Here is a 13,098-nt window from a genome sequence, read left to right on the forward strand (position 1 = left end):
GTACCAAGACCTGGGAGAAATTTCCCTGAACAGCTCAGCCCCTGGGTTCTGGGCCTTAGTTCCAAACCTCTGACCAGTAAGCATTGTATGAAGGTCAGAAATGGTCAGGTCTGTGACCCGTGGCCACGGCCTCTGGGTGAGGCAATCTGATGGACTGCAAGGGTGGTTCCAGGTTTAAATGTGAAAATGATTCTTGACTTGGGATGTTTCCCAGTTGAAAGAGATGAAAGAGTTGGATCAATGTGAACTTTTCTGGAACGTTTCAAAGAATCCAAGTTTCACCACATTTCTAAGTTCAATGTCTTCAATTTACAAGACCTGTTTGAGAATTTGAGCAGGTCTTGCCGGTTGCCAACTTGCCTTGGTGGGCAGCAGAGGGGTTATAAATAACAGAGCGTCTATGAAAATGTAGTTTTAAAATCAAACTCTTTAGGGGTGTATGGTCAATTCTATCGCAGTAACAGCAAAAGTGAGAGTAATTTTGCAGAATTTAGAAGAATAGAATAAAATGATCAGTGAGCTGAATTTGAAGGCTTGGGAACAGTTGGGTTTTGAAAACTTAAGAAACGGAATGTCAGTTTAAGAAACAGTTGATTGTAAGCAGTCCCTTCTTTACACAAAAGCCAGATGTAGCAACTTCATACTATTTCTAATCTGAGAAGTAGGGATTAGGCCCCCCATTTTAAATTGAGTGGACCAGGGTTTGAAGTCCAAGAGTTAAACAGCCAAACTTAGGATTCAAACCCAGGGCAGCAGTCTGCATGGTGGCTCATGCCACACTCTCCAGTTCTGCCTGTCTTGCTCCTACGTCCCTGGAATACCCTGAGCCCACCCCTGGCTTCACTCACATGACCCCAGAACACTCACAGGCCACTGTCACATAGATAGGTTCACTTTTCTGAATAATCTCTGGGAGAATTTCTATCCCACACTGAAGTGGTGAGTCAAAGCGGCCAAATCTTTGGATGATGAGGGTCTTGTTGTCTGGCGAGATTATCATCCGGATATTGCTGGACATCTGTACGTAATTCACATACCACTTGACATTGCTGTCATTGGTGTAGCAGGTGGCAGTCACGGAATCCATGTCATCTACTACGGAGGTGGTGTTGACCGAGATTCTCGGGATTTCCAACTCTGGATGAAGCAGGAAGGAAAAGATTAAGGGTTGGATCTGCCTCCCAAAGCTCTGCTCCCCTCCAAAGGGGGTTTCAGGGTATGTTGGGGAAAAGCCAAGAATTGTAAGATGGGAGGTGGAGTCTTGGCAGGAGAGCATCCCTGGGGCTGCGAGGGACAGAGAAGCAGGGAGTGGGCATGAGGCAGTTGAGATGCGGGTGCTCTACTGAGCCCATTGTCCAATGCTCTGAGCCATCTCTACAGCTCCATTTCAATAATGGTGAGTTCTTGGGTCTTCCCTGGCAGTCCAGTGGTTAAGACTCTGCACTCCCAATGCAGGGTGCACAGGTTCGATGCCTGGTCAGGGAACTAAGATCCCACATGCCACAGGATGTGACCAAAAAAATAAATTAAATTAAATAATGGTGAGTTCTTACCATAGGCATGTGGCCTAATGGTGGTTTCTGAATCCCCAAACCAGGACATCCCTGTCCAAGGAGCCGTGGGTACAGTTTGGGGTGAGACATGGTTTTTGGACTCTCCATAACAATTCCGCCCATGATCTGACTCCCATTCCCTTTACAAATACTTTCTCCAACCTTAAAACAGACCACAATGGTAGATACTACCCCCATTTGACACATGAGAAAACTGAGGATCAGAGAGGGAAGACAAAGGCCACGTGGTATATACTGAGTCAGAGGTAAACAAAGGTCTTCCAGTCTTCAAAATCCACACTGTCCTGCCCTAGCCCTGTGGAGCCCCCAGGGGTTGTCTGGAGTAGACAGAATTCCAAGATGGCCCCATGACTTCCACTCCCTGGAATACCCCCTGTATAATCCCTTCCCCTCAAATGTGGGTGGGACTCGTGACTTTCTTCTAGCCTATAGAATATGGCCAAGGTGGTGGGCTGTCACTCCCATCATTAGCTTTTGTTATATAAGACTCCTTCTCAGCAGACTAGAGAGAGACACTTTGGTTGACCTTGAAGAGGCAAAGAACCATGATGTGAAATCCTGTGGACAGAGTCACACATGAGAACACAGCCCCAGCCAAAACTTTGTGAGTCTCAGCACAGGAAATGGCTCACAGAAATGGGTGTTCTTTTAAGCTACTAAGCTTGAGGCTACCTGTCACGCAGCAGTAGGTAACTAATACACTGACAGGGAAACTGGAGCCCTTGAAGGTAGTGAGGGCTCCGTCTCTGGGGAGAAGCTAGACTACCATCCACCAAGGCTCCCAGTGTCACCTGGAGGCAGGTGGAGACTGGACAATGTGAGCTCCAAGAAACATCACTCCCCAAACCTCCAGGTCCAACTCACCTTGCAGTAGGGCAATGGGGCAACCTGCCAACTCACCTCGAATCTTGAGCCAGCCAGTTGCCCTCTGGGTCCCGTTGATGGCGTCCACCTGCACAGTATAGTTCCCCGTGTCATTTAATTGTGACCTCTGGATCATCAGTGTACCTGTATTGGACACTCTTTCCCGGCCACTGTACATGGGCCCATACTGCCAGGAATTAGACGTGGTGTTGTAAGTGATAATCATATTTCCTTCAGTGTCATTTGCATCCCGATGCCAGCTATATTCCTGAGCATCCCCAGGGGCGTTCTCGATGACCAGGCGGCTTGAATATCTTTCCACTCCTATGAGTGAGCCTGGGGCGATGTACATTTGGCTGGAGGCCTGGCAGATCCCACAGGCCAGGAGAGTGGCTGAGGAAGACAATGAGAAAAAGACACACACACACACACACACACAGATTTACACCCACAGGCAATGATCCACGGAGACACTGGTGACAGACCAAGGGTTTCTAGCTCCTGAAGGGCTCCCCAGCCTGTCCCCTCCTCTCCATCCCCTCAGCCCCTGCCCTGGTCTATTCTTTTCCCATCCTTTTCCAGCCTGGACTCCTCTCTGGACACTCAGCCTCCAATCCATCCTCACATGAAAGTTTTGTGGATCCTTATGAAGCCCGACTGGTGACCCTGCTCTCCCCCCTGCTCAAGTACCTTCCAGGACTCCCCAGTGCTCTTGTGATAAAGTTCAAACCCTTAGCATGGCTTTTTTTTTTTTTAATTTATTTTTATATTTATTTTTGGCTGTGTTGGGTCTTCGTTTCTGTGCGAGGGCTTTCTCTAGTTGCGGGAAGCGGGGGCCACTCTTCATCGCGGTGCGCGCGCCTCTCACTATCGCGGCCTCTCTTGTTGCAGAGCACAGGCTCCAGACGCGCAGGCTCAGTAGTTGTGGCTCACGGGCCTAGTTGCTCCACGGCATGTGGGATCTTCCCAGACCAGGGCTCGAACCCGTGTGCCCTGCATTGACAGGCAGATTCTCAACCACTGCGCCACCAGGGAAGCCCCTTAGCATGGCTTTTGAGACACTCTTAGAGAGAACCGGTCTTTAGGACTCAGGCTCTTTTCCAGTCACATCTCCCCTACCTTATCACCCTTATTCATTCATTCATTCATTCATTCATTTATGTGTTCATTTATCAGAAGACACAGCATCCCGACTGTGTGTCCCAGTGACACAGCTCTTCTCGACCCACCACACTGTCTCCTGACTTCAGGCTTTTGCACGTGCTCGTCCCCATTTCTGGCATGCTGATCTCCGTTCTGTCCTCTCCATCTCCATCCTCCTTGTTGACTCACTTCTGTGTCTCCAGCACCCCTGAGCAGAGGGTGGAATCCAGCAGGAGTGCTCAGAATCTGGGCGGATAAAATTCCCCCAAGACTGTCTACACCCATCTTTGATTTAGCATCTAAGTTCAATGGAGAGAACATGAATGGGGGTGGGGATCTGTTATCACCTAAGATGTGTGCAGGCATCTGCTACTCTGGGAACCCTAAGCCTTTGCTCCATGGAGGAGGCAAAGGCAGCTGAGACCTCTGCTCCGGGGCTCCAGGTGTGGACCCTAGACGTGTTTGAGGACAGTATACGTGGCCACAAGGGAAACATGAGAGTATCATGTCTCGGTGTCAGGGGGAAGCAGAGTGTCCTGGGGCAAAGTGAGGGATTTGGAAGGGGTCCAGCTGGAGGAGTGGTGGAGGGGATCAGGGCAGATGGGGAAACCAGAGGAGGTGATTGCTGGGAGGTGGGCATGGGGGTCCAAGTTCATCACTCATTGGGGTGGGTAGAGATGAATGCTGTGTATGTGGGAGGGGGGGTGGGTGTCAGTGTGTGTGTGTGTGTTTGTGAGTGTCTGGGGCCAGCTCTGTACCCAGGTGTGTGAGTTCATGAAAGCCCTGGTGAGGGTCCTAGGTCCCTCACATTTCCCCCTCTCCCCTCTCCCGTCCTGCTAGCCCAGCTCTCTTACCCACAAGGACCAGTTCCCTCCAGAGTCTGCACCCGGGTCTGGAAAGATCCATGAGCTGCACTGGTCCTCCTGGTAGAGGGGTCTCTCTAGGGACCGGGCAGCCTCCTGTGCCCTTTTACAGACCTGTGTTGTCTCAGGTTCAGAGCTGTGTTCTCCACCCCCTTCCTTGCTCAGGGATGGACTCTGAACTGCAGGGTGGGAGGGGTTGCGTAGGAGGCACTCTGCTGATTTGGCCATTATCTTTAGGACCTTATGCCCGCAAGGAAGGGCCTTGGAGCTGTGGCAATTTAGAATATCAATGACCATTATGGGGAACTTTTGATATCTCTAACCTACTTTTCTTAAAACTGAATCTGGGGACTTCCCTGGTGGTCCAGTGGTAAAGAATCCGCCTTCCAATGCAGGGGATACGGGTTCGATCCCTGGTCGGGGGAACTAAGATCCCACATGCCACGGGGCAACTAAGCCCGTGCGCCACAACTACTGAGCCCACACGCCTCAACTAGTGAGCCCACGTGCCGCAATCTACAGAGTCCACTCGCTCTGGAGCCTGTCGGCCACAACTAGAGAGAGAAAACAGCCATGCCACAACTAGAGAGAAGCCCGAGCGCCGCAATGGAAGGTCCCACATGCCACAACGAAGACCCGACGCAGCCAAAAATTGTAAAATATATAAATAAATAAATTAGATAAATATAAAACAAACTGATTTGGACCACTTGTGCACAAAAAAAAAACAAACATCATCACTCAGCACTGAGTTACACAAGGGTTAAGTCACTACCTGCTTCAGTCTCCCACCAAGAGTGCACCCGGAGAGCAATTCAGGATGAAAAAACAGAATGAGGCACTCTGTGCTTTGGATAATTGGGTCCCTCGATGCGTAGCTCAGGAAGAATTTCAATGACCCTAGGCTCTTGCATCTTCCCAGACATACAAAAGTACTAAAATCATTAACTCGAGATATCTGTTCTTTGTGATGAGCAGTGACCTCTTACCAAGATGTATACTTGACTACACGTGTTTCCTTTCCCCCAAATTCAAATATATACTCACTCCTCTGCGACATCTTTGAAGCAGCTGCTCAGAGCTCTCTCCCAGGCTATAGTCCTCAGTAAGACCCTGAATACGACTTAAGACTCACAACTCTTATGTTCTATGTTTTTCTTTAAGTCAACACACTATAGCTCTAAAATTTCCAGAACTGAATGGAATGACTATTTCAGTCAGTGTTTTGAGGCTTCCAAAAATTATCAGGAGCTGGGGACTTCCCTGGTGGTGCAGTGCTTAAGACTCCACATTCCCAATGCAGGGGGCCTGTGTTTGATCCCTGGTCAGGGAACTAGATCCCACATGCATGCTGCAACTAAGAGTATGCATGCCGCAACTAAGAGTTCACATGCCACAACTAAGGAGCCCACTGGCCGCAACTAAGAGTTCACATGCCACAACTAAGGAGCCCACTGGCCGCAACTAAGAGTTCACATGCCACAACTAAGGAGCCCACTGGCCGCAACTAAGACCTGGCGTAATCAAATAAATAAAGTAAAACTTAAAACAAACAAACAAAAATGATCAGGAGCCTAAAATTGTCTCTCTGCAAAATAAGATTCTAAGATTAACTGTGGCAAACCAATGACTAAAGAAAGAGAAAATGGCTCTGGAAGCCTCAGGATCCACTTCCTTGACCTCTTTGTCTCAGGTTCCACCTTTGGTACCATCTCTACCTTGTGGCCAGACTCCAGCACCAGCATCTTCTACCTTCTTCCCTTCTATGCTACCTACATCTCCTTGATACCTCAGCTTTCCCATACTAATTCTCTTACCGAACTTCCCTTTTCCTCTAAACTCTTCCCACTCCCTCTTCCTCTCAACCTATCAGAACCTGTCCCTTTGAAACTAAGCCTTCTGCAGATCCAGAGGCTAAACCCTTCATTTCTTATACTCCCTGTGTTAGGGAACTGTGGACTGAAACAACCCACCTTGGCCAGGTACAAGGATAACTGCTTGCCTGAGCTGTCTCACAATAGGAGGTCCCAATAAAGAATGAGGTGCTGCTACCGAAAACGACCTGGGAGAATTTGGGCAGGGCCGAAAGGAAGAGGGAGGAGACAATACATCCTGCCAACCTCCCAGAAACCCTCACGCTGGAATCCATCTTGGCTAGAGATGCACACACCAAGAAGAAGGACCCTGAGTCAGACCAAACATGGGCCAAGCAACATGATTGGCCGGAGACAACCTGGAAACTAATTTCATCACCATAAAACCTGAGACTGCAAGCCACATGGCAGAGAAGTTCTCCTGGGTTCCCTTACCCTGCTGTTCTCCGCCAGGGTGCCCCATCCCAATAAAGTCTTTTGCTTTGTCAGCACGTGTATCTCCTCGGACGATTCATTTCTGAGTGTTAGACAAGAGCCCACTCTAAGGCCCTAGAAGGGGTCCCCCTTCCTGCAACACCTGGGCTGAAACTGAACTCCAAACCATAGTCAAAGATTTTCCCCAAACCCCTGAAGATCTTCACAAGATTTGCTGTGGAATTTAATATAGTCATTCAAACGTATCACCCTGGTTTCTCTCACTTATATCAGCCAGTTCACATGCTTGTCAGTGAAGGCCAGGTCCAGCATTGGATAAAAACCGCTAACTGGGAAAATCCTGAAAGGTCTCTAGGGTTACAGCTGGGAGACTTATTACATGACCAGCCTCGAGCAATCATGAGACAACTTCATCAATGAAGAGCTTTTCCAAAGCTGTTGATTGGACACAATTCAGGCTTGCACACAAAAATCTGATGATCCTGACACAGGATCTGATGTGTTCTGATGTGTTCAGGATCTGATGTGTTCTGATGTGTTCAGAATCTGATGTTCAAGACAATTACAATTGACTTCAGATTATTTTTTTAAAATATTCTGTTCTTCCCTCAGATGCTGAGTCCAACCAGGTAGCTTTTAACTCTATGTTTGTTAATGGGCTGAACAAGGACCTCTCTCTTCTCATAAAAAGGACCAGGATGGGATGGGAAACTATGTCCAATCTAGATTTAGCTAATCTGACAAACCAGCTCTCTCATATTCTAGAGAAGTCACCTAAAAGGAAGACTACCAAAATTCTTTTGCTTTTTAATTTTATTTATTTATTTATTTATTTATTTATTTATTTTTGTCTGCATTGGGTCTTCGTTGCTGAGCGGAGGCTACTCTTCGTTGCGGTGCGCAGTCTTCTCATTGCAGTAGCTTCTCTTGTTGCGGAGCACGGTCTCTAAGCACACGGGCTTCAGTAGTTGTGGCACGCCTGCTCAGTAGTTGTGGCTCGCGGGCTCTAGAGCACAGGCTCAGTAGTTGTGGCACACAGGCTTAGTTGCTCCACGGCATGTGGGATCTTCCTGGACCAGGGCTCAAACCCGTGTCTCCTGCATTGGCAGGCGGATTCTTAACCACTGCACCACCAGGGAAGTCCCAAGACCACCAAAATTCTTAATCTTCAACTCCAGCAATTGAAGACCCCTCAAAGAAAGCAAACCCCCCCTAGTTTCTGCTATTACTGCAAAGATCCAGGACAGTGGAAAGGACTGTTGTAAATTAAAGGGCTTAACCTCTAATCAGCCTTGCCATTGTCCTCCCAGTTCTCAATGACGGGGCTCTGAGGAACTTCAGGGGCTCTCCCCAATTCTCCCTATTAATTGGTTTGGAGAAACATTTCTCCAGATTGGGAATAAATCTCTCTGGTCCTAATTGACACTGGAGACACACTCTTGGTGCTCATCCCCACTACTATAAAACAGCCCTGGGGCTTCCCAGGTGGCGCAGTGGTTGAGAGCCTGCCTGCCAATGCAGGGGACACGGGTTCGAGCCCTGGTCTGGGAGGATCCCACATGCCGCGGAGCAACTGGGCCCGTGAGCCACAACTACTGAGCCTGCGCGTCTGGAGCCTGTGCTCCGCAACAAGAGAGGCCGCGACAGTGAGAGGCCCGCGCACCGCGATGAAGAGTGGCCCCTGCTCGCCGCAACTGGAGAAAGCCCTTGCACAGAAACGAAGACCCAATGCAAACAAATATAAAAAAAAAAAAATTCTATGAGAACAAAGTTGGAAACAAACAAACAAACAAAAAAAACAGCCCTGCCTCAGAGTACTAAAACAATTCAAAGAGTGGGGATCTCTAAGAAACCTCCAGAAATTCCTGCCTCTGAACCTGTTCTCTTCTGTTTAGGCCTTTTGAAAGATACTCACCCTTTTCTCCTTAGCTTTTCCACCTCTATCCATTTATTAGGCTGAGACTCCTTGAAAAAGTATCATGCTGTAATATCTTTCTCCCAAAAGGGGGAAATAATTCTAGAATTTGACAGTAGTCATCACAGCAGCCAACCAGGTGAATTAAATGACACTCTGATATCTTGTATTTGTTCCATCTCTGGCAGTACGAATGCTGATTCTGGAAACACTGATCGTTTGTCTATTGAATCAGGTACCACCCTCCTTATGGGCAAAATCTGCAACTGATATTGGCAAAAGTCACAGCACATCCCCCAGCAAAATTCAAACAGATCCCTGAAAATCACTTTGCAGAATTAATCAATATCCTGTAAGTCAAGAAGCCCTTCAAGGCTTAAAGACCATAATAGAAGATTACAAGGCTCAAAGCCTCATTATCCCTTTACCAGCCCCCTGTAACACTCCTATTTGGCCACTACCTAAGGGCTGAGGATGGAGGTTTGTCCAGGATCTTCAAGGAATAAACAACATTGTTATCCCTTGACACTGTTATTCCTAACCCTCATATGTTGTGGGCACCCACTCCCACTGGAAGTACATTCTTTACTGTAATTGTTTTATGAAGTGCGATCCTTAGTATATTCCAGTTGATGAATCTAGTGCATACCTCTTTGTCTTCACTGGGGAAGAAAAAAATTCGCCTGGACGTAATGCTTCAGGGGTTTACTGAGAGTCATTATTTCTCACAAATCCCGGAGGCTGATCTGGATGATATAAAGTTCCCTAAGGGGTCTACTTTGCTGCAATATGTGGGTGATTTGCTTCTTTGCTCTCCTGAAGCCTCTTTACAAGAAGACAGCATCCACTTCCTAAAGCTGTTAGCCTTAAAGGGATGTAAGGCTGCCAAAGAAAAACTGCAGTTTGCACAAACCCGAGTTTGACATTTAGGGCATCTGCTCTCAGAACGAGGGCTACACCTAGATCCAGATAAGCTTCGTGATGATCTAAGTTTCCCCAAACCCAAAACTAAGTACCAACTCTGCAGTTTTCTTGGGCTAGCTGGTTATTACTAAAATTGGATTCCAAATTTCTCTCTTATGGTCAAACCTCTGTATGTTTTACTAAAGAACAAGTTCCCTCTGGATCCTGTCGCTGCCACCAATCTCTTAAAAAAAACAAAATTCTACTGAGGAAATTTGAAGAACTAATTGGCTTCATTCAATGACTCATGAATCAGGCAGCATCCCGTCTAGCAACTAGAAGGGGGCTTTGCGCGTGAGCGGTACAAACCCAAAGGCTTTTATAGGGAAGGAGGGTGGGGTAAGAAAGTATTAACAAAAGAAAAGAAAGGGTTATTTGGGGCCAGGCCATCTTTCAAGGAAAGGGAAAGGTAGGGACTTTTATCATGCAGATGACCTCATTAGTGTTAATCAGGAAAATTCAGCTTGACTGTTTAAAGTTCATATTTCTGAGGGACTTCCCTGGCGGTCCAGTGGTTAAGACTGCAGGGAGGACGGGTTCGATCCCTGATCAGGGAACTAAGATCCTGCATGCCACACGGTGCAGCCAAAAAATATAAATAGATAAAAAATAAAGTTCACGTTTCTGGAAGGGTTTGATACTGCAATTAATTCTTTGTTTACTATAGTGGGCAGCAAATGCTTGATTGCTGTTCTTGTTATTTCTTTTTTAACACTAGGCAGTGCTGTGCCCAGTTTTCAAATTTTGTCATCCCATTTGACCAGCTTCCTGAGGTTGCTTCCACCCCGCCCCCCACAAAGTATCGTGTGTCAACAAAAAAATTAATCAGTCGATCTAAGAAAATAAATGGAAAATTGTATTTGAGCCAAATTTGAGGATTGTAACCTGGGAAGAGCATCTCAGAAATTTCTGAGAACTGTTCCGCCAGTTAGAAATCAAGGCACAGTCGGGCTTCCCTGGTGGCGAGAATCTGCCTGCCAATGCAGGGGACACGGGTTCGAGCCCTGGTCTGGGAAGATCCCACATGCCGCGGAGCAACTGGGCCCGTGAGCCACAACTACTGAGCCTGCGTGTCTGGAGCCTGTGCTCCGCAACAAGAGAGGCCGCGATAGTGAGAGGCCCGCGCACCGCGATGAAGAGTGGCCCCCGCTTGCTGCAACTAGAGAAAGCCCTCACACAGAAACGAAGACCCAACACAGCCACAAATAAATAAATAATTAAATAATTTTTAAAAAAACAAAGTGAAAAATAGATATGCTGTTGCTACCTTTTGTGTACAAAAGAAGAAGAAAATAAGAATTAAATATCTGCAAAAAAAAAAAACAAGGTCTTTCAAACTGATAGGGACAGATAAAGGGACAAAGTAGGTGATTAAATCATTAATCCCACTATGGGATTATAAGTAGAGAAAAAAGTATGGGAGACCCCTGTAAGTTAATGATCACTCAAGAAAGCAGGCTTGCTTAACCGCAAAACTAAGTGGGCTTGCTTGGCAAAAAAAAAAAAAACATGCAAGGAAAGCATGAGACATTCCCCCAAACAATAAAACAATGGTGGAATGAGACCCACATCCTGCCCAGTGAGGTCAGTAAGTTAATGATTCCTAGGACATGTTTCTCTACGTGCCCTAAAAACAAAAATATAGGGAAAGGTGACATTATACTGAAACCTGAGATGATCTACCATACTTTAGTATATGTTACAGCCCTTATGCTCATTTCCATAGCACCATTGACAGTCCTGGTTGGGCCATACAGGGTCAAAACTCCCCTGCCCAACATGTAGGAGGAGCTGATGATGGAAGACTCAAAGAACAAGGAAGAAGGTGGTCTTTTCCTCCTCCCCACTCTTCCTTTGATTATAAAACTGTAGCCCACTAAGTTCTGGGGGATGGCACTTCCCTGCCTGCCTGCTGTATCTCTCACAAGTGTTCTTTACTAATAAACTCTTTCCTCACCTGCCACTCTGCCTCTCGCTGAATTCTTTCTGCACTGAAACAGAAGAACCTATGCTCTACTAAGTCCCAAAACCATTCTCTGGTTTCAAAACTGTACTTGGAAATACATTCATATTTTTCTTTCTTTTTTTTTTTTTTTTTTTTTTGGCCATGCCGGCTTGTGGGATCTTAGTTCCCCAACCTGGGCCCCTTATAGTGAAAGCACCGAGTCCTAACCACTGGATCGCCAGGGAATTCCCTGGAATATGTTCATCTTTTATTTTCATAATAACACATACTACTTTCTTAACTGCAAAAAGGAATGCAGTGGCTGAAGAAAATTTGGAAAATTCTTAACAAAGAAAAAATAGAACAAGTACTATTTTAATAAGGATTTTAAATAAAATTATGTTATGCATATTTTCTAAATATATATTCATAAACATAAATATTTCTAGTAAATAATTTTAATTAGAAAAATATTTACATATTTACCTAAATATATAAATATTTATACATGTATACATTTTCCTTGTATAACTATATACACAAAAATATATATTTTATAAATAAACACACAATTATCTATTATAATTTAATTAATACTGTTAAAAATAACTTGAAGTTATTTGACCACCCAGAGGTATATCCAGCTTTTTCCCACATATCTTTTCAGTTCTGATATGCTATGTGCACTTGTGCACATGTCCATATTTTTATCAAAGTGGAATCACACTGTTAAAAAGAGATAACGGGCCGAAAATGGGGTCACTTTTGCCGAGCTACATCACCAAACCAAAACTTAATAACTAACTTAGAGGCAGTTTCAGCCTCTCCCAGTGTTACCGAACACGTGTCCAGCTACTCACCACTCAAAAAATCAATCCTTGAGGAACTTCCCTGGTGGCCCAGTGGTTAAGACTCCGCTTCCACTGCAGGGGGCTCAGGTTCGATCCCTGGTGGACGAACTAAGATCCCACATGCTGCGTGACGTGGCCAAAAAACAAAAACAAAATGCAAAAAATCAATGCTCGAGAGAAAGAAAAATGTCGGTAGAAAGGATAGTTGCTTTTAATCAGAATGCTGGCAATCTGGGGAGGTGGTGGACTCGGTGTCCCCAGAAACCATCTCCGAAGTTTCTGCTTGGCCATGAAAGCTTTTAAAAGGAAAAAGGGAAGTAATCTCAGTTAATCATTGAGATAGAGGGTCAGAGTCATCGCCATCCCCCATTGTGTGCAGGCTTGTGGACTTCGTGTGATTTTTGTTTAGATGCTATCTTGTTCACACAGTTTGTTCACAAAATTACTGAAGGGGGAGCTAGGGCGGAGACCTGGTCATCTGTTAATTACTTATTCTTCATTTCTGCTTCTTTGATCTATGGAGAGAACCAACAAGTTAGGCAAGGTATTGTGTGATCAAAAGATATGAAAGGTGTGCTAGGGCCAGAGATGAGTAGAGCATGGGGGTGCCTCGTTTAAAGTTAGTGAGAAGACAAAGGGTCCTCCCGCAGGGAGCTCTTTCCTGCAAAGGG

At 46.0% G+C, this 13,098-nt stretch overlaps 1 protein-coding gene and 1 long non-coding RNA gene across 2 annotated transcripts in view; both read right to left on the reverse strand.

The window, feature by feature from the left end:
• Positions 1-13,098, reverse strand: part of CEACAM18 (CEA cell adhesion molecule 18) — a 33,974-nt gene that overhangs the window by 17,990 nt on the left and 2,886 nt on the right. Inside the window, exons 2-3 of the mRNA XM_061173861.1 lie at positions 2,475-2,831; positions 868-1,137 (exon numbers count right to left, since the gene is read on the reverse strand). Of these exons, the coding sequence (XP_061029844.1) occupies positions 868-1,137; positions 2,475-2,790 (586 nt within the window). The 5' untranslated portion in view covers positions 2,791-2,831. The remainder of the gene's footprint in view (positions 1-867; positions 1,138-2,474; positions 2,832-13,098) is intronic.
• On the reverse strand, positions 3,245-4,489 carry LOC133078789 (uncharacterized). The gene is made up of 3 exons (XR_009697933.1): positions 4,436-4,489; positions 3,668-3,789; positions 3,245-3,431 (listed from the first exon to the last, which is right to left on the reverse strand). It is a non-coding gene; the product is annotated as an uncharacterized LOC133078789 (long non-coding RNA).

This window comes from Eubalaena glacialis, chromosome 18 (assembly GCF_028564815.1).
Source record: "Eubalaena glacialis isolate mEubGla1 chromosome 18, mEubGla1.1.hap2.+ XY, whole genome shotgun sequence".
Classification (NCBI taxonomy): Eukaryota; Metazoa; Chordata; class Mammalia; order Artiodactyla; family Balaenidae; genus Eubalaena; species Eubalaena glacialis.